Here is a 25,886-nt window from a genome sequence, read left to right on the forward strand (position 1 = left end):
TCTTCCAAGGCCCCCAAGGCAGTTTACGCTCTCCAAACACTGAAATGCAATTACAAATGAACAGGTTGCAGAAGACTTAGCACTAAAGCGGCAGACTTTTCTCTGATTTTTGATGGTCTCCATCAGAATCTGATGGCTGGAACTTTCTAGCCAGGACTTCTCCCTTCCCACCATGGCGCAGAGGGTCTTTAAGTAGTCAGTATTCAGCAGGTGGTGGACCAGGCTCCTCCAGCTATACTGCCTGGGGTCATTGGTGGTCCCTTCAGGAGCTGACCGCGTGACTTCACTGGCCTGGACTCTTGCTTTTCCTTCAGCTGCCATCTGACACCATCACATATGGCCAGGCTCTTTAATAAAGTTGTCATCATTACCTGGCTAGAACAGGCATAGGCAAACTCTGGCCCTCCAGATGTTTTGAGACTACAATTCCCAGCATCCCTGACCACTGGTCCTGTTAGCTAGGGATGATGGGAGTTGTAGTCTCCAAACATGGACTAGAAGGATCACCAGTGCAGAGTGTACATGCCCGGGAGACATGAGGCCGTTGATTGGGAATGGAGGAATGACAGCGCGGTTTGAACGATTGCCTCGTGAAGTAGAATGACAGCTGCCTTTCATGTTTCCAAAAGGCAAGTGACACAGGAGCACAACATGTGGGGCCTTGGGGCCCCAATACAGCCTGCTAAAGCTACCTTAGCACAGTGTCCTATGTTCAAGTCACTCCCTGAAATCAAAAATGCGCCGGGGAAAATATTCTAGGATCCTGGGTTTGGTACTGATGTGAAATGGTGAGCAGGCCAGGCTGTGAACCAGGAGATCCCCTGTTCAGACCTTGCCTTTGCCATGAACCCAATCTCAGCCTTAGTTCCAGATTGGCAGTATTAGGGACTGCCCCCAGCCGCTAAAATAATCACCTGAGGCCTTTCAGCATGTGCCTTCCCCATGTCAGGTCCGGAGGGTGACAACGCAAGAATGGGCCTTTTCTATGGTGGCTCCCTGCTTGCGGAATGCTCTCTCCAGGCAGGCTTGCTTGGCGCCTTCACTACCTATCTTTAGGCCTCAGGCAAAAACATTGCTCTTTTCCCAGGCCTATGGCCAATTTAAAAATCTATGGCTGTGTGTTGGGGGGCAGGGAGGGTATTGTTTTTGTTTGTTCCAATGGTATATTTTTTGTGATTTTATATTGCAAACTGCCCCGTGATCCTCAGAGGAAGGAAATTTAATAAATAACAATAAGAATAATTCACAACTTATAAATGGAGGAATGTTGTAAGGATCATCAAGGGCCTAACTACCTGTTAATAACAGGCTTAGCAATCACATTATAGGATTTAAAAACTGAACGCCAAGTGCAGGCTACTGTGGTTGTGACCAGAAGTTTAGTTTATGGGACTGTGAAGTTTAAACCTCCGCTCACTGGCTGTGATTTTGGTAAAAATCATCGCCAATGGCAACAATTACCATTGGGGGTAATTACCATTTACCATTGGTAATTGGTAATTACCAATTACCATTGCTGTCAACTTACGTTGACAGCAATCCCAGCGCTAGTTGCTTGTGTGTGGGGGGGGGGGGCAGTGCCTTACCTCAAAAAGGATATTGCAAAGTTGGGAAGGGTTCAGGGCAGCCAAAGTGATTGAGGGGATAGAGCAATTCTGCTTATGAGGGAAAGCTGCAGCATTTGGGTATGTTTCATTTAGAGAAAAGGCGAACAAGATGCAGTATGATAGAAGTTTAGAAAATTAGGCACAGTGCAGAGAAAGTGGATAGAAACATGTTTTATACTAGAACTCATGGACATCCTGTGTTGCTGAATATCAGAAGATTCAGGACAGGTAAGAGAGTAGCTGAACTATGGAACTCGCTCCAAGAGGCGGCAGTGATGGCCACCAAGTTTAAAAGGGGATTGGACAAATTCATAAAAGAGGCCATTAGCCACAATGGCGATACTCTTCCTCCGAGGTTGCAGGCAGCAACACTTCTGGATGCCAGTTGCTGGAAATGGTCTTGCTTGCAGGTTTCCTGTTGTGAGAACAGGATGCTGGACTGGATGAGCTATTGGCCTGATCCTGCAGACTCTTCGTATGTTCTAATAATGTCTTGATTGGGTATGGGTGATTCTTGTGAAACCCTCTATCTGGAAGCAGCACTGAATTGTAAGGGCTAGATTGCTATAGATCAGGCATCCCCAAACTTCGGCCCTCCAGATGTTTTGGACTACAATTCCCATCATCCCTGACCACTGGTCCTCTTAGCTAGGGATCATGGGAGTTGTAGGCCAAAACATCTGGAGGGCCGCAGTTTGGGGATGCCTGCTATAGATCTTGGATCAGAAAGTGTTCAGAGAAATCATTTTGTAATCTATGCATCTGGATTCTGCTTACATTTTTTTCCTTTGCCATATATCATACCATTTCATTTTATTTGTATGCAATGGGGAATTATTTATTTCAAGGTACAGGAATGCTTTCCTAAACTTTGGTGTCACTCGAGTTGAATTGCAGAGTGGTTTTCAAGGGGAAAGAATATTTTCGACACTTATGACTTCACGCTGAAAATGAAAAGCGGTTTTCAATCATTAATTCCCCCCCCCCCGAGGTTTCATGTGTCTCATTTCATTTGGGGAGCCTGGCCAGCTCAATCATTATCCTTTTATTCTAGGAGAGGGAAACAGATATTATATATATATACTGCAATCAAAGCCGAATTCTCTCAGGCTACCCAATCAGTTCATTTATACAACAACTGTGATAAAAGGGTGTTGCTGTCTGTCGGCCTTGGATTTTAGGCTGTTGGGATCAACAGAAGCAGAACTCAGCAGAAGAGACTGGCTACTTACTCATTCTGATCATTTAGAAGCGAAATCTCCTACTGACTTTTATATGCAATTTTTTTAAAAATAGGCATGTACTGAAGGTGCAGTGAGATAGGGGTATGGCAAATAAGTATGTCTGTTATGTCTTTGGAGCAATCATAGAAACTACAAAAAGCACACACACACACCCCAAAAAACCCACACACACACCAGAGTTTGGGTTATTCATGGTATGGTAAAAACCACAATTTGTTTTCTGCTAGAATTGTAGAGTTGGAAGGGACCCTGAGGGTCATCTTGTCCAAACTCCAGTGAAGGAGATTCCGCCACTTCCCAAAGGAGTCCATTCCACTGTTGAACAGCCAGAAAGTTAGTGGTTCGTTTCTCTCAAACAAAACCATGGTTTGTAAGCCAAGAAGAAACCTTCGCTGCAAATTGTGGTTTGTTTGCAGTGAAATGAATGACAATTCCCAGTTCGGACATAAATCTAAGCCAGGGGTTGGGTGGCACGTTTTCTCTGCATGCCAGAGGGGAGGAACAAAGCACCCCAAATCTAGGTATTCATTACAAATCATTTACTATGGCCTTACAGTGAGTGCGAACTGGTGGATTCCCTGTTCAGCTTTAGCAGTAAGCCAGAGACCATGGCAATGTGATGACTGCTGGCTGATTCCTTGCGGCTAGTCAGGGATGACGGGTTGATCTTCAGCAAGGAGCGAATGATGGGAAGTTTCTCTCCCCTGCCTTTGGAATGTGACACCTTCAGCCAATGCTGAGGGTAGAGAAACAGTGTTGAATTAAGAGGACAAAGAATGAGACAGGGAGCTGGATTGCAAGCAGCCCAGCAGGTTCCAGGGGTCTACACTGCTCCTTTGGTTCCACCTGGATCATGACCAGCAGCTTTAACGCTTGCATTAGGATCGGGTGTATATTTGTAAATAAAACAAACAATTCAAAGACAAGCAGTACATGTGAAAAGGATGTAGGAGTCTTGGTAGACCACAAACTTGACATGAGTCAGCAGTGTGATGCAGCAGCTAAAAATGCCAATGCAATTCTGGGCTGCATCAATAGGAGCATAGCGTCTAGATCAAGGGAAGTAATAGTACCACTGTTTTCTGCTCTGGTCAGACCTCACCTGGAGTACTGTGTCCAGTTCTGGGCACCGCAGTTCAAGAAGGATATAGACAAGCTGGAACGTGTCCAGAAGAGGGCAACCAAAATGGTCAAAGGCCTGGAAACGATGCCTTATGAGGAACGGCTTAGGGAGCTGGGTATGTTTAGCCTAGAGAAGAGAAGGTTAAGGGGTGATATGATAGCCATGTTCAAATATATAAAAGGATGTCATATAGAGGAGGGAGAAAGGTTGTTTTCTGCTGCTCCAGAGAAGCAGACACGGAGCAATGGATTCAAACTACAAGAAAGAAGATTCCACCTAAACATTAGGAAGAACTTCCTGACAGTAAGAGCTGTTCGGCAGTGGAATTTGCTACCAAGGAGTGTGGTGGAGTCTCCTTCTTTGGAGGTCTTTAAGCAGAGGCTTGACAGGCATATGTCAAGAATGCTTTGATGGTGTTTCCTCCTCGGCAGGGGGTTGGACTGGATGGCCCTTGTGGTCTCTTCCAACTCTACGATTCTATGATTCTATGATTCTAAGTCTTCAGTGCAGTCTTATCCAAAGCAAAACATACCCTGTAATGATACCTCTGGAACTTCTAATCACTTAGGGAAGTGGAGAGTGCTTAGTAAGAAAAAGCAATGGAAAATGTTGTAATAATCTGGGACCCAGCAGCAATCAAATATCAAAACTGGGACGTGGTATTTATAATTTCAGGGTGGGTGAATCAGGGCTGGTGATTGCCCCCATTCAATCTTTAAATAGACCTAACGGGCAGTGACATGTGGCGTTCTGGCTAGGACGACCTCTTTGCTCTTTACAAAAGGGTAATTGGCAGTGAGGAGCTAGCGTGCCCAAGCAGTGTGGCAGGGCAGTGGCGATGCCAATGGAGGGTGTTTGGGCTCCATATAAAAGATGACAAATAGGGGTTGGTATTTTCAAAAGGAAGATGAGAAGTTCAGGTGCTTCTCTTCAACAAGCTTCTCTTTAGGGAATTTCCAGGAGGGTTGTGTGCTGCACTTTCTGCACCTCTTCCTCCCCGTTCTTGGAGACTGGCTTTTCCCTTGTGGTTTGCAGGGAGAGGAGGGAAAACACAATGCAGAATGAAAACAAAGGAGAGGGCAGGCTGACCTGAAGAGATGAAGAGAGCACCAGGTTGGCATCGCTGGGATGAGATGAGTCGCTTGTTTGACACCAAATACATGTGCTACTGGCCACACTTCCACTTTTCTGACTTTATTAATGGTGGTGGTAATTACAGGAGTGCCTGGCGTGCTCTGGTCCATGGGGTCACGAAGAGTCAGACACGACTAAACGACTAAACAACAACAACAACAATTACAAGGAATCAGCATAACATTGATTTTTGGCAAAATAATGACAAGGTTGGCGTAGGATCTCTAAGGGGGTGCAAGAACAGGGGCAACATAGATGCTCCTGGACACCAGTGGCTTTTGGGAAATTCTTCTCATAATAATCAGTTTCATAAAGAAAAGAAATTATGACCAATAATGGCTGGTGCACTCATTTAATATGTGTAGACGCAAACTTATTACAATCGTACCTCAGAAGTCTAATGGAATCCATTCTGGAAGTCCGTTAGACTTCCAAAACTCTCGGAAACCAAAGCACAGCTTCTGATTGGCTGCAGGAAGCTCCTGCAGCCAATCGGAAGCCGCGGAAGCCCCCTCGGATGTTTGGCTCCCAAATGAACGTTCAAAAACTGGAACACTCACTCCCGGTTTTCAATCGTTTGGGAGTCGGAACGTTCAACTCCCAAGGCGTTTGGGAGCTGAGGTATGACTGTATATTCCAAGGAAAAATAGAAATATTCCACATTTATAAATGAGTTACCAACTTACCAAGTGATATGTCTTAAAAGGCCTGTTGTTGTTTTCAATTATGTTGATGTTTCCAGTAGAGTTTGGAAGTGATTGATGTTTGACCTGACATGAAAGAGAAAATTGAGTTGCTGACTCATGGATTATTTGCTAATAATAATAATAATAATAATAATAATAATAATAATAATAATTTATTATTTATCCCCCGCCCATCTGGCTGGGCCTCCCCAGCCACTCTGGGTGGCTTCCAACAGAAATATTAAAATACAATAATTTATTAAACATTAAAAGCTTCCCTAAACAGGGCTGCCTTCAGATGTCCTCTAAAAGTCTTCTTCTTCTTCTTCTTCTTCTTCTTCTTCTTCTTCTTCTTCTTCTTCTTCTTCTTCTTCTTCTTCTTCTTCTTCTTCTTCTTCTTCCTAGTTCAAACCTTTTCTCAGCACATGGAGAAGAATCACAGTAAAATAAACATGCTACACTTAGGAATTAATATTTTATATATATATAACAGCTCCCTATTTAGTGCTTTAAAACAAATCAATTCATTAGATTCTTAAAGCCATAACATTATTTTAAATTAAGAAAACAAAAGGGTTAACACCTACAGTATTTGAAATGGGCTGTGGGGAGAACAGTAACTTGGAGCAGGGCTTTTAGTGTAGTTGTCCCTGTTCTGTGGAATAACATTCCTGCTGAGGTACGACAATTGAAGACATTTTTTGCTCTCTCGGGCTTTAGTCTTGTTTTAAACGTATACCGTGTTTCTCCTAAAATAAGACGGTCCTCAAAAATAAGCCATGTCAGGCTTTTCATTAATAGAATAAATATAAGACATCCCCCGAAAATAAGCCGGGGGGGGAGCAGGTCTGGCAAGGAAAGGAAGGCTGCAGGTGAAGCCCGGGATCTGCGTGGGCGACTGGGGATGAGCGCCCTGAGCGCTGCGGCAGTAGCGAAGAGGCGCCCGATCATCCCGCTTCTCAGCTGATCGGGGAGCGCAGCGCAGTGCGAAGAGCCTGCTGAGAGGCAGCTGCGGCTGCAGGTGAAGCCCGGGATCTGCGTGGGCGACTGGGGACGAGCGCCCTGAGCGCTGCGGCAGTAGCGAAGAGGCGCCCGATCAGCCCGCTTCTCAGCTGATCGGGGAGCGCAGCGCAGCGCGAAGAGTCTGCTGAGAGGCAGCTGCGGCTGCAGGTGAAGCCCAGGATCTGCGTGGGCGACTGGGGGCGAGCACCCTGAGCGCTGCGGCGGTGGCGAAGAGGCGCCCGATCAGCTGAGAAGCGGGCCGCAGCTGCCTCTCACCAGGCTCTTGCCGCGGCGGAATCGGGCATCCCAAGGAGCAAACTCCCGAGCTGGAAGGAGCAGCCGGGGGAGTTGGTCCACTTTCCCCGCTCCGTTTGTCTTTTGGTGGCGCGCGCACACCCTTTTCCTCCCTCCTCGCCGTCTTCCGTCTTAGCCCCGCACCCGGTCCGCCTCTCGCCCATGCATACTCTCGCCTACTCATCCCTTGCACACACACACACCTGGCGGGAGCAGTCACCAGTCACCAGACTGGTCCCGGGCCGAAAGGGGGCCGGCTATAGGCAGGCAAGGGCAGATTTGCACACTGGCGTTTGAATGGAGGAATTGGTCCTCTGAGCCAAAACAAGTCCCAACAGCCCCTCCGCCGGCTCAGGAATGCGCGCCGTGTGGATGCCATTCCCTGGGGAGAGACAGGCGCTCGCCCGGGGGCGGGGAGGACGGCGGCAAAAGGGAGCGAGGGACCCCAAAGCCAAGAGGGTCCGGAGGGATCAGCCCACAAGATCCCTTGGGGAACACTGGGAGGGCACGTGTGCTTCCTCCTTGCTCGGCCGGTGGCGCGGTTGCCAGCTCCCGCTCGAAAAAATAAGACATCCCCCGAAAATAAGCCGTGGTGTGTTTTTTGGGAGGAAAAATAAATATAAGACGTGTCTTATTTTAGGAGAAACACGGTATGCTTGTTTCCCTGTCCTACTTTTGATTATCCTGTGAGTAAATCGACAGTGGCTTAGAAAGTGACTAAATTAACTGTGGTAGGCTGCATGGACCACTATGGCTCTGTACTCACTATACTAAATAGTTGGGGTTGAGCCCATTTCTCAGTGGCAGCAACATTGCAAACCGAGCATATATTTAAAAAATCCAGCATATTCCTTCATCGCAGGGGTTTGTCCCTTCCAACTTTATGATGCTGTGAGGGTCCTGCTGTCTCATTCATTGAGTACCAAAGCACTTCATAAAAGAACAGATTTGCAGAAATAAAGTAATAGAACATTCATAGGGGTGGCCAACTCCCAAGAGACTGCGATCTCCTCACGTGGCTGGGGACCGCCTGAGTAAAAAGTTAAGCTTTTAATTGATGGGGAAAGCATGCAACCATCGGTGCCCACCTAATTTCCAGGTCTACAATCTGAATGCTGGGCGCACTGGGAATTTGTTCTTGTATTTGCCAGTTTTGTGTTTAAAAAATATCATATTATTATTATTATACCCTGCACACTGCAAATGTGGTAACTGGGTTAATGAAAAATTCCCTTTAGTTCTGAAATATTGTAAATTTCAGGTTCAAGAAGAGAGCGCTGTGGCTATCGCATAATTCGCCGCCACCGTAACTCAGACGATCCAGTGCACTGCGTAGGCAAAGTTAAGAAGAGCAATGAAGCCATAATTCAAGTAAAAGAACTGCTGGTCAATGCATTGACCCCGGAACAGTTCGTTTCCATATTACTTGAAGCCGAGCCGCCAAATGTGTTGGTGAGCCGCCCCAGCAAACCGTTTACAGAAGCCTCCATGATGATGTCACTGACGAAGCTTGCAGACAAAGAACTGGTCCACATGATTGGCTGGGCCAAAAAGATTCCTGGTAAGAATTTTGAACGTTCCAGTTTTCCCAGTGGACTTTTGTGCCGTGTAACATACATTGCAGACATAGGCACTAGTGTAATTTAGATCCCGTAACAGATCCCGTATTGTGATTTGGTTATGCAACCTGGCTTGTGCCATCGCTAGTAACAAGACCCATGTTGAAATAAGAGTAGCAAAATCACAAATAAGAAGCTCAAATCATATATATCACTGACCCTTCTTTGGGAATTAAAACCAATTCCAGACTTTAATATTCATAAACTTTACTTGCAGAAACTTATAGATGAATTAAAGCATAACATTTGCAGCCCTGTGCTTCTCCAAGCATGGGTTTACAGTCTCTTCTTCTAACTTCCAAATGACTGTGTTTTCCTCTCTTTCCAGAGCTCAGCACTTTCAGCCTTCTGTATCTCAAATAGGCCATGCCTTGCAGCTCCAATGGGAGATTCCCACTTTCACCCACTCCTGTAGCTTTGCTCTCTTTCTCTCAAGCACAGAAGAAGCACTCCCACACTCGATTCAACTTAGCAGTGTTCACAGTGGATTCTAAAACACAGTCATCTTGCTGCACATAAAATTGGAGTCTTTCCTTCACTAGATACCTCCCATGCGACCAACGTTAGCCAGTCGCATGAGAACTACTAGACCAAGGGTTCCCAAACTAAGGCCCGGGGGCCAGATGCGGCCCAATCACCTTCTAAATCCAGCCCGTGGATGGTCCGGGAATCAGCATGTTTTTACATGAGTAGAATGTGTCCTTTTATTTAAAATGTATCTCTGGGTTATTTGTGGGGCATAGGAATTCGTTCATATTTTTTTTCAAAATATAGTTCGGCCCCCCACAAGGTCTGAGGGACAGTGGACCGGCCCCCTGCTGAAAAAGTTTGTTGACCCCTGTACTAGACTCTCTAGAATTCCGTTACCAACCAATCAAACTGAAGCAACCTGGTCATGCATACAAACATTTTCTATTTCAGTGAATTAAATTGCTATACACATGCTTTGAATGTAGAATGTTTCAGGTTCAATCCCTGACCATTTCCCAGGATCTGCAGGAAGCTGCGACTCTCCAGACGTTGCAGACTCCAACTCTCATTGGCCCCAGCAAGCGTAGCCAATGATTAGGTAGCAGGTGATGGAAAAGACTTTGACCTTGGAAAGCCACTGCTACTCAGAGTAGGCAATACAGATGTTGTTGGACAGTAGGGTTACTAGGAATAAGGAAGCACCTTATTCAATTGGCGGAATGTCTTTGCAATTCTAGGCATAACTTTGTAATCAGAACACCCTCCCAACAGCTCCAATTTCTTATCTATATGGCTAGTTTTCTTTTTTCCTCATGCGTGATTTGGGCAGAGTGAATGGAATCAATCCAAAGCCCTTTAAAAAATGAAAATGAAATAAAATGATCAACTTACTTTTTTTTAAGTGCTGGAGAATCAGTTTCAACAGTCTTGGCAATTTCTAATTTTTCTAAGGCGTCTAAAATGTGCACACAGCGGGGCGACTGAGAGCTGCCTCTTGCAAGTGGAAGAAAGGATCATAACGACAAGAAGAGCATTACATCTGAAAAGTCTCAAACGAAATTTAAAGTCACCGGGGTCTTGAGTGGGAGCTCCAGTGACGAGTATATTTTACTTTGATCATTGGAAAATGCCAGGCATTTGCACTCAGCTGGGGAATGAATCCATTTTCACATTTGAGTGGCTATCTCTGCTTATTTTGTCACTTAAAGTGTTGGTGGTAGGAGATAGAGATAGAGATAGAGAGGGAGAGGGAGAGGAGGAGAGAGAGAGAGAGAGAGAGAGAGAGATTGGTAGGAGTGTCTGTTTTCCCCACCCCAAGGTATTAAATACTGCTGTTAGAGATTCTATATTCCTTTCATATAGGGTGTGGGGGGGGAGCAATCTCTCTTTTCACAAGCTGATGATCCTCAGAATTATTGTCCTCTTCAATTTCAGGCTAATCTGCTTTTTCTCTTTTAATTTGACTCCAAGCAGAAATGCGAACTAAATTCAAAGCATTATTCTTTTTCAAAAACCAAGTTGGCATGCTGCATTTGTGTAGCAGGGTGCATCTGTGGTGCGAATGATGGTGGGGCGAGGCGGGGAGAATGAATAACTGTGCGATCATACTGTAAATTTAGTACCACAGATATTTGCACAGTTCCCCCCCCCCATTGTACATCAGCATTCACCCAGGCCAACAGAGCAGCGTTGTAACTCCCATGTTGACTCTGGAAGTAGGATACTGAGGGGAGTATTAGTGTAGTGGAGAGCAGGAGTTGGACTTTTCTCCCCCTCCCCCCGAGGATGGGTAATGATGTCAACCGCAAGAGCACCAGGGTAACTGATGCCCCCTCCTTGCTTTGGCAAGTATAAGAGGTGACAACGAGGCAGGGCTGTCTTAACCATAGGCGTATGGGGTGCGGAGCACCCGGGCGCCGGGCTCTCTGGGGCACCAGGCCGAGAGTCTGGGGCCCGAGAGTTGGAGTCTAGGGAAGAGCCTGCCCTTTGGAGTGCTGCAGTGGGCTCTTCTGCTGAATTCGGGGGCAAGCGAGGCGCTGAGGCGGCCAGCTGGCTCTGCCCTCCTGCGTGCCTGGGATTGGCATAGGGCTGTGGAGAGGCCCTCCCAGAGAGCGCTGCCCACTCAACGAGGCGCCTGGCCTAGCACCGCCGCCTTGCGCTCCTCTGTGCCCTGCTCTGCCCCGCCTGCGCACCTCGACGGCTGGCCCAGAGCGTGTTGCCCTCCCCCAAAGGTCGACAACTCTGGACAACCTGGGGTGCGGGCGCTGGGCGGACTTTTGCACCCCGATGCCGTATATGCTTAAGACAGCCCTGCAACAAGGCTTTTGAGTTTGTGACGGATTATCACAGCAGTAGTCAAAGGATGGGGGGCATCAATAAGCAGAGGGTGGGTCTTTCTTTCCCTTTGATGGAGTTCCTTCTTCATTCATGACAGCAGTTTAAATGGAAGATGGTTTGCTTCCCTAAACGAAGTTTAAAAGTTGCTCTTCACCTGGCTGAAGATATTTTGTTAAAGCTCAGTGCACTGGACCTATGCAGTTCGGGAGTAAGCACCATTCAGTTCAAAGTTCAAAGTTCAAATATTTGATGTTAGCTGCTCTGAGCCCGGTTTTGGCTGGGGAGGGTGGGGTATGAATAAATTATTATTATTATCATTATCATTATCATTATCATTATCATTATCATTATCATTATCATTATCATTATCATTATCATTATCATTATCATTATCATTATCATTATCATTATCATTATCATTATCATTATTAAAGGAGCTTTACTCCCAGAAAACAATGCAGAGAGCTGCAGTCATAGATTCATAGAGTCGTAGGGTTGGAAGGGACCCCAAGGGTCATCTAGTCCAGGGGTCCCCAAAGTTACCCGGCTTTGGCTGTGCGCGCCCATGCGCATGTGCAAACACTATTTCTGGCACACTCCCGACCTGGAAAGCGCCGGAAATAGCTTGTGCGCATGTGCAGAAGCCTCCTCCGACCCGGGAGTACACCGGAAATGACGCTTGCATGTGTGCACAAGTTATTTCCGTCGCTTTTCTGGGTCGGAAGTCGGCAGCCGCACCACACCACGCCCAGGGCCGGCTCGCCCATTGACTCCAGTGGCGCGGGCGCCTGGGCGCTCAGGGGGGCGCTCAGGGCGCTGAGGGGCGCCCCAGCAAGTGGAGGAGCTGCGTGGCGGCCTCCCTTTTCCCTCCGCCAGCCGCGCCGCTCAGGATCTCCACTCAGGGAGGTAAGCGAGCGGAGCAGGGGCACTAGGACCCTGTTCCGCTCTGCAGCGCCAGGGTCATCCCTCACCCCGGCACTGCACTTCATTGGCATTCCTGTTGGCGGGAAGGCTCGGATGCCTTCCCACAGTCTAGGACTCTCCCCGCTGCCCGCTGGCTCCATGGCGCCCATCTGGCCTCCGCTGCCTCTCCCTTCCCGGCCCTGTGGCTCTCGGCTCAGCCGAGGCGTCGCCCCGAGGCCTTCTGGCTCGGGGGAGACGCCGTGCTCCTCCAGGGAAGGTAAGACCTTTCCTTTTTTAAAAAAAAATGGAGGTGAAGAGCTGGAGGTGCAGAGTTTTTTGTTTGCTAAAGACGGCCCTGACCACGCCAGTAAGAGCGGGCGGCGGGGGTCCCTGGGGGCCACATAAAAGAGCCTCAGGGTCCGTATGTGGCCCCTGGACCGTAGTCTGGGGACCCCTGATCTAGTCCAACCCCCTGGCCATGCAGAAATCACAATGACAGACGAAGAAGCTTTGTGCCAGGCAAGCACGATTTGGACAAACCTGGGAGTGGCAAGGAACTTGATAGGACATTGAAAAGCAGAAATGACCTATTCCTAGGCCAGTGCCTCTTTATTCTCTTTACTAACCATTGGTGTTGAAGTGGGAGAGAGAGGTGTTTGACCCTTTATTTCATTTGTTCAGAACCTCTCCCTTCTGGAGTCCCTTTTTTCTCCAAAGAAGGGGTGGGAAACCTCACACCCAGGGGTCAGATGTGGCCCTCCAGGCCTCTTCACTTGGCCTCTGGGACTCTCTCCGGCCATACACCCCCACTGACCCTCTTTGAGTGATGTTGCCTGGCTGGAAAAAATGCCCTTGAACTCTTATGCCATTTGCTTGCCTGGCTAGATAACAGAAAGCCGCGTGCGTGTGTGAAAGTAGGTGAAATTTATATGAATTGCCCCTGCCCACTTTTGCTCCCGCCCTGCGCACCACTGGCATGTGGCCCCTAGAATGTTGCCAAGAAGGAAATGTGGCTCCTGAACTGAAAAAACAACTGAAAACTGAACTAAAAAAAAGTTCCTCTTTCAAGCAGGATGGGGGGCAAAAACAGCAGGGCTTCGTTACATTTATATGTGAGCAAAGTGTTGGTGCCTTGTCGCTTCTCCTGCACGTATCCTTATTCCCCCCCTCCTCTTCCTCCTCCTTTGCCTTTTCTTTTTTAATTTGCCACTTCCCCCCTCTCCACGAAGATGACACTTCTCCTTCCCATAAGGCTTTGCTGCTGGTGCCAGAGAGAACAGCAGGTTGCTGCTGACTCATTCCCAAGTGGTTTCACGCTGTTCTTGCTCTTGGGATGGAGCGTGTAGGAGGGGGTGTGAGAGATCCTGCAGGGTGGATCGGCATCCGTTAATTTCCCAGCAGCCTTCATGTTAGTGACGATGCCCTCCGCGCCCTTTGTTTAGCGTCTCAAATGATGGAGCAGGACATTTGAGAGCGCACAGCACCACGGCACTAAGACCGTGTCGCTGCAAAGTTCTGGAAGAAGGTCTCTTTCATTTCCCAAGTTGCATTTGCGCGATCTATACTTTGCTCGCCTCTCCCGCTGCTGCCGCTTCTGCCTGCTTTTCTTCGCTGCCTTGGAGTGTGGGTGAAATATACCACAGTTCAAAAAGAAAAGGGAAAAGGAGGCTTTTGTTGACATTCCTGTCTGGAGACAGGCTTCATCTTGTGTGCCAACAGCACAAGTACGGGGATCAATTTTGTTAAAAGAAGTAATTCAAAAAAGATAAGGAGTTGGTTCATTCATATGGACACACGAGCAGATCAGGAACAAGCAGAAACTAGCCAAGCATGAGCCTCTTGCGTTCGGATTGCCATATTTCAAAGAGTGAAAATCCGGATACAAAAGTTGTTGAACCTTTTTTTTTTAGTTTTGCCCAAAGTTGTTGAGCTTGCAAGATCTCAAAAAAAGAGGAAGCTATTTTGAAGAAAGTTCGCCAAAATCAAGACTTCCGACATGGCTTGCCATACGTCTGGATTTTCCCAGATATTTAAGCGATTTTCACCCAGAATCCTGGACGTATGGCAACCCTACTTGAGTCAAATGACAATCTATTGCATATGCAAATCAACTTTCAATGATAACTTTATAAAAACAACGCCATTGCCCAATTGTCAAGACATTCGTCTCCATGTGCAATAACAATGACAAACTGGATACATATAGACATATGAATTGATTAAAATGTGCTGGGTGGCAGATAAGGAATTCAGAACATTGTTGAATCGTAGAGTTGGAAGGGACCCCAAGGGCCATCTAGTCCAACTCCCTGCAATGCAGGAATCTCAGCTGAAGCATCCATGGCAGATGACAATCCAGCCTCTGCTTTAATAATGAAGGAGAGTCCACAAAAGAGAAGTTGCATAAAAGAAAAGAAAAAGTTTTAAACAGGCCTAAGAGCCTGTGATGTACAGGGTATATTTCCATTTTCAGGTGTCTGTTGAGGAGAGGAGAGGAGAGGAGGGGAAAGAAACAGGAGGTGAGGGAAGAAGAATGAATTTACTTGCTCAATCTCCCTAAGAAGTTATAGTAAATGCCCTGGAGGAGTTTGTGTGTGTCCAAGACATTAGAAAGCTCCATCCCTTGCATTATACAAGGCTATTTCAGAAGGAAGGAAAGGGGAAAGGAAAACTGTTTTTTCCATTTCCGACTCTCCAGAACCCCTCACAAGTATAAAATGTTCCAGTTCAGGGCTATTCCTTATACCGACTCATCCTGTTTGTCTAGCTCAGTATTGTTGACATCGACTGCTACCAGCTCTATCCAAGGTCTCAGGTAGAAGGTCTCTCCCATCACCTGCTACCTGATACGTTTAGCACAACAGCGGAAGGCTGCAAGTGAAAATGAAGGTCTCTTTTTCCCCTTTAACCACCCCCCCTAAGCAATTGCAGGATCCATGAACAGAAACGCTCCTCTTAGGAGCTGGGGACGCACTGCAGTATTTTGTTGCTGTCCCACTTGTATTAATGGACATGGGCATGTAGAAACAAACTGGCTTCCCATCTGGTCAGATCCTTGTCAGCCTCTCGCCCACCTGCCGCCCTGAGTTTCCCGTGTGCGTGTCTCCTCTTCAGGAGGATGACGCACGAGGCCCAAAGCCCTGTGTGATCAAGAGATTAAGTGCTACCACCCTGGAAAAGTTCATGGTTTCTCTGGTTTTAAAAATGGCATTCAAAGATGCGAGGCATTCAAAGTTCTGTCTTCTGAAATGATTCAATGCTTTCGAAAGTCACACATTCCCGTTCTAGAAAAAGAAGGGTAGTTGATGTTGATGATGTAATGTTGTTGTTGATGATGATGTAATGACCCACTTTTCCTCCCCTTAAAGGCTTTATAGAACTCACTCTGTTCGATCAAGTAAGGCTTTTGGAAAGCTGTTGGCTCGAAGTGTTGATGGTGGGTCTGATGTGGAGATCCATCGATCACCCTGGCAAGCTCATCTTCGCGCCAGATCTCGTACTTGACAGGTGAGAAAACGAGGCGTCTTTTGGGGTTACGGGGTTCCTTTTTTTATTTTTGCTTGTTAGTTTGATTTGCATTTCAACCTTGTGGCACAGAAACAGTGTGGGGGCTGCCAACTTGGACACTTTAATAGAGGGATTAGGCATTCGTGGAGGTTGAAGCTATCCATAGTTGCTACCAAGCATGATGACTGCATTCTGCCACCAGTTTTGGAGATGACATGCCTCTGAAAACTGGGGAATATGAGTTCTGTTGTGCTCATGCCTTGCTTGTGACCTTCTCAGAGCATCTTTTGGGCTGTTGTGGGAAGAGGACTAGTTGGGCCTTTGTCGTAATAATGAAAATATTTGAAGTCCTTAAACCATAGAATCATAGAGTTAGAAGGGACCACAAGGGTCATCTAGTCCAGGGGCCAGCAAACGTTTTCAGCAGGGGGCCGGTCCACTGTCCCTCAGACCTTGTGGGGGGCCGGACTATATTTTGGGGAAGAAAAAACAACAACACAAATTCCTATGCCCCACAAATAACCCAGAGATGCATTTTAAATAAAAGCACACATTCTACTCATGTAAAAACACGCTAATTCCTGGACCGTCCACGGGCCAGATTTAGAAGGCGATTGAGTCAGATCCAGTCCCCGGGCCTTAGTTTGCCTACCCATGATCTAGTCCAACCCCCTACAATGCAGGAATCCTTCACCCAACATGGGGCTCAAAACTACGACCCTGAGATTAAGAATCTCATGTTCTACCGACCAAGCTAAAGAAACCTTTCAAGTTACAGTTCCTAACATTAGAATAACTACACTCAGCACTAGAAACCTCCAGATAATTGCCAAGCAGAGCATATGGTGTTAGGCAGCTTCAAATAATAAGAATAAGAATAATAAATGGAATAGGAATAATTTCCTGGGGTTGAGTTTCAAGCCAGGATTGGGAATCTGTGGCCCTCCAGATGTTGCAGGACTCCTGGATAGGAATGGATGAATCTTCAGTTTCAGATAGTTTCTTATTTTGCCGGTCTTAAATTCAGTTAACCACAATTGGTGCAGCAACTTACGATTTTTGCAAATAAACAATTCTCGTGAATATTTGCAAGCATTTTCATGTGAATTTCTCTACAACAATTTTCTCTAATATACTGCATTTTGTATGTTATTTTCACTAATATATTACGCACATTTCCCCCTAAAATATGCACTCTTGTACATGTTGTTTGTATTTTAATGTTTGATGGATTTCTGTATTTTAGAATTTCTGTTTTGTTGGAAGCCGCCCAGAGTGGCTGGGGGAACCCGGCCAGATGGGCGGGGTATAAATAATATATTATTATTATTATTATTATTATTATTATTATTATTATTATTATTATATTATTATATAAATTCAGTGCATAACTGCCAATTCTCCCGTTTTTCGCAGAAAACCTCCATATTTTAAACCGTTTCCCGCTGGCAGCCCGGATTGGAAAAAATCCCACAAATCCCCCGGATTTCCTACCTGCCAGGAAGGCTCCGTTTTGGGTCCTGCCGCCGCCTGATTTTGGGTGCCCATACATGGGTAGCGCGGCACCGGAAGTCGCATCTACGCATGTCCGGACATGCGTAGAAGTGACTTTCGGTGCCGCACCGCTGCTGATCCCGCATTTTTAAGTGGGAGACTTGGCATCTATGATTCGGTGAAGTGTGAATGTCAAAGGATAACTGTGTTTCAGTTTGGGTTTGGGTGGAACAAGTGCAAATTAGGTTGTTTCTAATTAATATGCAAATAAAATTGAATTTCCCCTCTCCTCTCAAACTCCCACCAACTCCAGCCAGCAGAGATAGTGAGGAATGATGGGCGTTGTAGCATAACAACTTCTGAGGGGCTCCCGGTTCTTCATTTGTGTTGTAAAGGCAAGGACAAGGATTTTGTCCAAGACACTTAGAATTTCAACATGCTCATTTCAAAGACAAAACAAAAACTGTGGATGCCGACAAAAAAAAAAAAAAGCAAATGCATACTAGACTAAAGCATACTGGAGTGTTTTTTGTTTTGTTTTGTTTTTAAAGGAAATGCTGTTTTGCATCCTCAGTAATTCTTTTATGTCTCCAAAAATTAGGGATGAAGGGAAGTGTGTGGAAGGAATTTTGGAAATCTTTGACATGCTCTTGGCGACAACTTCAAGGCTCCGGGAGCTGAAATTGCAGCACAAGGAATATATTTGTGTCAAGGCCATGATCCTCCTCAATTCCAGTGAGTAGACGCTTCAGTCATGTCAAGCTGTGCTTATTACCGGGGACAAAAAGTTGGGTGGTAGCAGAAGAAATTCCAAAGGGCACAATGGCCATTAAGGCAAAGGGAGTAATAAATGCCCTAAGTGCTTTTTCCGTCCTCATGCTCTAATGGTTTTACGACTGGTACACAGAAATAATACCGAGGTCACCACCTGCCATTTCATCCCAGACACTGTGTTTTTATACTCTCCAAAGGCAAAACTTAAGGACTCTTAATGAAGTTGCGTGCAACCTAGGACTTAAGCAGTTGCTCCTCACTGCCTGCCCACCCGTGAGGCAGACTGAGGTGGCTGCCTCAGGCAGCAGAATACAAGGGGCAGGCACCTCTGTGGACACGCCTCACCACTGTCACTAGAGAAGCAGAGGCTTCCAGGTTCTGGCGAGTTATTGTGGAAGCCCCACAAAATCTTGTGTGAGAGCCCAGTGAGCAGGGGCGGAGGAAGAGGGTGCAGTGGGGGGGCGGGTCACCCCGGGTGTCACCACTGAGGGGGGGTGACAAAATGCTGGGCGGCCACTCTCCTGGGGGCCACTCTCCTGGGAGTGACGTGGTGGCTTGGGTGCCCGTAGGCTCTGCGCTGCCCCAAATGGTCCGCCCGCCGCCTCCCCCTCGGCTGTAGGGCGGCTGAGTGGGAGGTGGCAGGCAGACTCCTCGGAGGCCCCGCAGAGCATCCTGCACTGGCTGGCCCCGCCCCAGGGCGCAGGGCACGCTTGCCATCCCAGACACCTGATCAGCTTGCTCTGCCACTGCCAGTGAGATCTTGCCAGCCATGTAACCCTGATAAGCGAGCCTTTGGAGGGGGTGGCAGGAGGAGTTTTGCGCCCACAGAAATGCCCCGTTTTGCCTCAGGCAGAGAGGTAGGACAAGCTGCTCCTGTCCCTCACACTTTGTGTGAATCTCGCTGCTGTTCACCCTCATAAACACGGCTGACCTAGGGAGCGATGGGATTTAGAACTGCTTTCATTTTTCTTGGGCTGTCGTGTTTCCTTAGGTCTGCTCTTATCGGACCACAGGCTGATGCCCAACTCTGAATGGGGCAGATACATTCAGCTGCTGTTTGTCTGTGAATTTTCAATGAAATATCAATATTTCAAGGGGGACGGGAAGCATGTTCTTAACTGCCGCTTAGCTAGTTAAACTAAATACCCTCGCCATCAATGCACATGAGGCTTTGTAGGATTATTTTTTTAAGTCCCTTCCCCAAGGAATGTGCAATTGACATTTCAGCAGTGGTGGCAGGACAACCGGGTTAGCAAGAGAAGAGGGAAGAAAAGAAAAGAAAGAAGAGTGAATGGAAGGGGCACAGCTGTCAAGTTATTCCCTTTTTTAAGGGAAATTCCCTTATGCTGAATAGGCTTCCTCACAAGAAAAGGGAAAACTTGACAGCTATGAGAAGGGGCGAGATTATTAGAGAGAGAATATGAGCAAATGCAATTGCAGATATTTAACTTGTGTTGGGGTGGAGATAAAGGGATTAAGCCAAAGGTGTTTGAAAAGGCGGCTTTTAAGCAGAGATGCTGGCAAAGTTCTCCTGAGTCAAGATAATTAACTTGTGAAAGAGCACCGTGAAGAACAGATGAGCTTTTAAAGTGTCAATGTAAAAACATAGCACCATAGTTCCAAATAATCTTCTCTTCCCTCTTTGCCTGTCCTCTTGCCAAGACATGTTCTAGCTCGCAATATGCAATGCTCCCCTCACTAACACAGGAACATCCCATCCAAATATCACCCATCCCATTCTATTATCACTGATCACACTCTTCCACCAATACTCACAAGCACACCCTCCACCTAATCTCTCCAATATCTCCCACTCAGTTGCCCGTTAACATCAATCACTCCTTCCACTCAACTAAAAAATTATTGCAGAAACACCAGGAGACAACGACACCACTCACTGATGAAACCATATAAAATATCAAAACAAAATCGCTGCCCACCAATCGCACAGACATACTGTTCTAGGTAGTAACTCTGGTTGCTACCTCTCAACTAAGGATTTCTTCCTCCCACCAAGTCATGGCCTCAGACATTTACTGTTATTTATTAATGTTGAATTATGGTGCTGGAGGAGACTTTTGAGAGTCCCATGGACTGCAAAAAGATCAAACCTCTCCATTCTGAAGGAAATCAGCCCTGAGTGCTCACTGGAAGGACAGATCGTGAAGCTGAGGCTCCAATACTTTGGCCACCTCATGAGAAGAGAAGACTCCCTGGAAAAGACCCTGATGTTGGGAAAGATGGAGGGCACAAGGAGGAGGGGACGACAGAGGACGAGATGGTTGGACAGTGTTCTTAAAGCCACCAACATGAGTCTGACCAAACTGCGGGAGGCAGTGGAAGACAGGAGTGCCTGGCGTGCTCTGGTCCATGGGATCACGAAGAGTCGGACACGACTAAACGACTAAACGACAACAACAACAATTAATTCATATACCACTTCTAAGCTGTTCAAAGCTATAAAAGCCAATTACAAAATGCCAACCTCCTTCATTAAAGCACACCCACTGAAGCACCGGAACAAACAACAGTGATTAAAATATGCTGCAAAACAATACAGCCATCATAACTGAGAGATCCCTCTCAAGAGATCAACCATGGTTTCTTCAAGAGCTAACAGAGTGTCATTACCTTGGGGGCCTTTTGTATTTCAGCGGGGAGGGCATTCCTGTAATACCAGGACTTTTTTTCAGCCAGAACACGCCGGAACTCACTTCCGGCACCTCTCCAGTGGGCACCATTGCCATTACTGTATAAGAGAAGAAGGGAATTCTAGCACCTCTTTCCCCAGAAAAATAGCACTGCGTAATACTGATGTGACCAGAGAGAGGACCTGCCTCCTTCTCATCACCACAAGCCCATAATAATTAGGCTGCCTATGGAAAATACTGTTATGAAGAACTAGGAGCTCCAGCTGCAAACAGCAACACTGAGATAAGTCCTTGCTCCTGTCTCCCGCGGTATGCACGGGAAAAGCCTATTTGCAAAATATGCAAGTTTAAGGCAGTAACCAAATAGGGTGTTCAGTTGGCACAAGTTTTTTGCTTGCACAGTGGAACTTTTCCCGTCTCCTAACCCAGGCGGACACCCTACATCTGTTAAGGTTGGACACCCGTCCTTAATATCTACATCTCACTTAAAAGGAGCAGGGAGCAGGGCCTGGGAATGACCTCCACCTGCCAGCCACTGCCAATCAGAGTAGACATTACAGGGCTTTATAGGTGAATAGTCTGACCTGTTATAAGGCAGTTCCTATATGTAATTAATGGAAATGTATGGCATATGTCACCCCCATTTTCTTTCTTAAATCATGATCTCGGTGGATGTAGTTTTCTTTTACGTTGTTCTCCAAACGGCTTCTGAGTGAGGATAAGCATTGCATTGGACTTGTCCTTCTAAAAAATAAGTTGGAGTATACGAAAATGCTCTAGAGTCAACCAATTTATGGAGTTGACTTCAATTGTCCCATATAGAGGTGATGGAAAATGTAGCTATTTCCAGGCACACACATTTTGTATGGAATTGGAACCAAGTTATCGCCTGATCCTAAACCTATTTCCTTGGAAAGTATAGCTGCATCTCCGTGCATTGTATGCAGAAGGTTCAATCCTTGCCATGATCAGGTGGGACTAGGTAAAACTTGCACCCACAACCCTGGGGAGCTGCTGCCAGTCTGTGCTGCCAGTACTGAATGAGATGGAGCAATGGTTCAATTTGGGATGGAGCAGCTTCCTGAATACCACGTGTTCGACACAAACTTTCAAGTAACTATGTTCTACCTTCACAGTCAGTTGCCTCTGGGAATTGGAAGTGAGTGGCCACAGTTGCACTCAAGCACACTTTGGGAAGCTTCTCAGGCTGAGCTAGATGTGCCCCCCCACACCCACACCCGATGCAGTACAGCTCTTATTCCTTAAACTCTGCTCTTTTGGCATCTTTCTTGCGTAGATATGTTTCCACTCTCCTCTGCTGCAGAAGAGCCCGAGAGCAACAGGAAACTGAGTCACCTGCTGAACTCCGTGACGGATGCCTTGGTGTGGGTCATTGCCAAGAGCGGGGTCCCTTTGGCCCAACAGACGACACGCTTGGCGAACTTGCTGATGCTGCTCTCACATGTCCGGCACGCAAGGTAAGGTCATTCTAGTGGGTGCTCCAGATTGCCACCCTAGAGACCATCAGCCAATTTGTAAAAATATGTGGCAAAAAGCAACAAGAGGGCAGATGACTGGCCTGCTCAAGTTTTAGATGTCCATTTCTGTTTTCCTCTCATTTTTGTCGACTCCCCAGCCTTTTTTCCATGGAGTTGTAGTTTCTCTCCTTCAGCTGCACCCTATTTTCTATCTGTCAAATCATAACCACAATAATTTAATTCCTTCTGTTGCTCATAGCTCAAATCCTGCTTGCAAGTTCATTGTACTATAATATTTCTTTAAATAGTCTGAAAAAAAGGCATCCATTCTTCCAGGATGTTAGTTTCTCCTGAATCAGTCCTCTGGTCCATGTATCACAATCTTTCTCAATGTTGGGTTTCTGGCTGCTGCTGGACTACAACTCCCATCATCCCTGGCCACTGTTACTGCTAGCTAGGGGAGGATGGGAGTTGTTGTCCAACAACAGCTAGGGACTCAAGTTTGAGAAAGGCCAGTGTAGCACACTATTCAGGTTTCAGGCTTGCCAGATCTACTTTGGTTTTTATTAGAGTCCCAAGAGCTCTTAACTAGAAGCAAGGGGGAAAGACAGTTGGAAAGAAAGAACAAAATGTCTCTGAGTGCATTCTGAGTCAAGGAATTTGTTTTCAGTACCAAGACTTAAGAGAGCTCACTGTCTTTTCCTACAAGAATCCAACCCTGGTTAGCTTTCTTCGTTTTGACAACTGAATTTAGGCAGGAAAAAAGATCACCGTTGTAAATAAGAGAGAGTCGGTATTTGAGGAGGCAGCAATTTCCATCCCATACGGTGGTTCATCACAAGCAACCTTGCTTCCATTCCTCCACACTTCAGCTTTCCCTTAAACCTACACTGTTCTCGCTATCTGTTGTGGCTGAAACTAACATACATTGACTTGCTGGTGCAGTGCCAGACCATTGGGTGTTGTTGTTTTGGAGCAGACAAATTTGTGCCTTGTTCACATGCTGGTTCCGTGCTTTGAGCTAATGCTTTCTTAAGTTTAGCTTGCTTTGCATTGGGATTCCAATAACTGAGCTCTTCATTGAAAGAAGTTGGCTGATGGTTTCGTCTACAAAAGGGCCCCTTGTTCTCAGTGGGCAGCTGGATAGTTTAAATGGGCTCTTAATAAAGTGAGATGCTTTTGAATTATGGTGCTGGAGGAGACTCTTGAGAGTCCCATGGACTGCAAGAAGATCAAATCTATCCATTCTGAAGGAAATCAGCCCTGAGTGCTCACTGGAAGGACAGATCGTGAAGCTGAGGCTCCAATATTTTGGCCACCTCATGAGAAGAGAAGAATCCTTGGAAAAGACCCTGATGTTGGGAAAGATTGAGGGCACTAGGAGAAGGGGACGACAGAGGACGAGAGGACAGAGGTTGGACGGTGTTCTCGAGGCTACGGACATGAGTTTGACCAAACTGCGGGAGGCAGTGCAAGACAGGAGTGTCTGGCGTGCTATGGTCCATGGGGTCACGAAGAGTCGGACACGACTAAACGACTAAACAACAACAATAAAGTGAGAAGCAAATCCTAACTGCAATTGAGCACTTGTGTTTTTCCAAGGCTTCCGATTGTAAACCATGGAAGATAAGGCTATCGGTATCTACTAGACACAACAGCCATATGTAATCTGCAGGTTCAGAGGCTCTACGCTTTTGTGAATATCAGCTGCTGGTGAGCAGCAACAGGAGAAAGATCTGTTGTCCTGATGTCCTGCTTGCTAGCTAGCTTCCCAGAGACATCTGATTAGCTGCTTGCGGGAACAGGATGCAGAACGAGATGGTCCCCTTTGTCTTATCCTGCTGGGCTCTCCTTATGTTCTCTTGCTCGGTCTCATGGTACTCACTAATCAGGCAAGACTAGGTAGCCTTGCGCTCTGATCCAGGAGGGCTGTTGGCATGCTTTTGCTGGCATCATGCTTAGTCCACTAAACAGATCGAGGCTCTATTCAAGAGACTAGATTTACCCTCAACAGTTAACCCAAGTGCTATTAAAATACTCTATTCAGGATAACATTCAGTTGGTTAGAGCGTGGTGCTGAGAACGCCAAGGTTGCGGGTTCGATCCCTGCATGGGGCAGCTGCATATTCCTGCAATGCGGGGGGTTAGATTAGGTGATCCTCAGGGTCCCTTCCAACTCTACAATTCTATGATGGTTCTGGTTTAGACTGTGTGGGCCCATCTCATGAGGATGGTCTCATGATACTGTTTAGGCCTTGGGCCTGTTCCAAGGAAGCAACTCACCCTACAGCCAGACTTCCCCCAGACTGCATCATTTCAGCTGGGAGATGGCATATTCAAATACTCCTTCCCACACAAACCAAATGATGTTGGAGAAAAGGCTTGCCGAAGGCTCTTCTTCCTGGCAGCTGGTTTTCTATGTGCAACAAATTCTGTATTCAGTTTTTACACCATGATAGCTACGTACACTCAGTTGCAATCAGGTCCTGCTTGGAGGCTTCTCCTAAGCATCTGGTTGGCCGATGTGGGAACAGAAAGCTAGCCTAGATGGGCCATTGGCCTGATCCAGTAGGTTTTTCTGATGTTCTTAATTTTCCACCCATAGCCTGCAGCCATAAAGCCCAGGCACAGTTTCCCTGCTTGATGAATGCTGGGTATAGACTGGATCCCCCCCCCCTGTGGGCATTTCTAATAAGAATGGTAACTTCTTTAAATTTTCCTTGCACAACTAAGATGTTATTCCCCCCCCCCCCCAGGCAAAAAAGGCTATTTAGCAGTTGCATTGCTCACAAAATTATATCATAGGGTGGTAGAGTTGGAAGGGACCCCATGGGTAATACTGTATAGTCTAATCCCCTGCAATACAGGAATCTCCGCTAAAGCACCCATGACAGATGGCCATCCAACCTCTGATTAAAAACCTCCAAGGAAGGAGAGTCCACAACCTTCCATGGTCAAATAGCTCTTACCGTCAGAAAGTTCTCCCCATGTTTAGTCGGAATCTCCTTTCTTGTAACTTGAAGCCATTGGTTCGAGTCCTACCCTCCAGAGCAGGAGAAAACAAGCTTTCTCCCTCTTCCAAGTGTCAGCAGCTGTGATATTGGAAGGTGGCTGTCCTCCTATCTCCTCTCAGCCTCCTCTTTTCCAGCTTCATTCATCCTGAAAATTTCCACTGCTGTTATAAATGCATTCTAGGTCTTCATTTCAAAGGCATGAACCTCTGTGGTTTTTCTGATGAGATAGCTGCTATCTCTGACGCATTCAGAACTTTAGGTTAGAGAAGTCAAGGCCTAAGTTTAAGTTGCTCTCGTATCATCAAACCCCAGAGTCAGCAACTAACTGTGTTCAACACTCACGTCTGGAAAATCATATCTAGCTGTTCTCATAAAAATACCCAATTGGTTTAAAAATAAAAATTAAGATCTTTGTACACTGCCCTGAGCAGAAAGATGTCCTGGATTTCAGCTGGCATGTTATTTTGCAAGTAAATGCAGTATTACAGTGGCTGTGTTTGGATGATGTAATGCTAAATCTTGGTTTGGTGTACATGAACATGCTGCTG

The 25,886-nt window shown here is 46.5% G+C and overlaps 1 protein-coding gene across 3 annotated transcripts in view; it reads left to right on the plus strand.

The window, feature by feature from the left end:
* ESR2 (estrogen receptor 2) overlaps nt 1-25,886 on the plus strand; it is a 57,399-nt gene that overhangs the window by 25,235 nt on the left and 6,278 nt on the right. The window contains exons 5-8 of one of the 3 annotated variants that reach the window (XM_035104475.3): nt 8,352-8,651; nt 15,789-15,927; nt 18,023-18,156; nt 22,144-22,324. In XM_035104475.3, coding sequence (XP_034960366.3) covers nt 8,352-8,651; nt 15,789-15,927; nt 18,023-18,156; nt 22,144-22,324 — 754 coding nt within the window. The remainder of the gene's footprint in view (nt 1-8,351; nt 8,652-15,788; nt 15,928-18,022; nt 18,157-22,143; nt 22,325-25,886) is intronic. The other 2 variants (XM_088673935.1, XM_088673941.1) reach the window with 2 other exon arrangements.

This window comes from Zootoca vivipara, chromosome 1, assembly GCF_965207765.1.
Source record: "Zootoca vivipara chromosome 1, rZooViv2.hap1.1, whole genome shotgun sequence".
Classification (NCBI taxonomy): domain Eukaryota; kingdom Metazoa; phylum Chordata; class Lepidosauria; order Squamata; family Lacertidae; genus Zootoca; species Zootoca vivipara.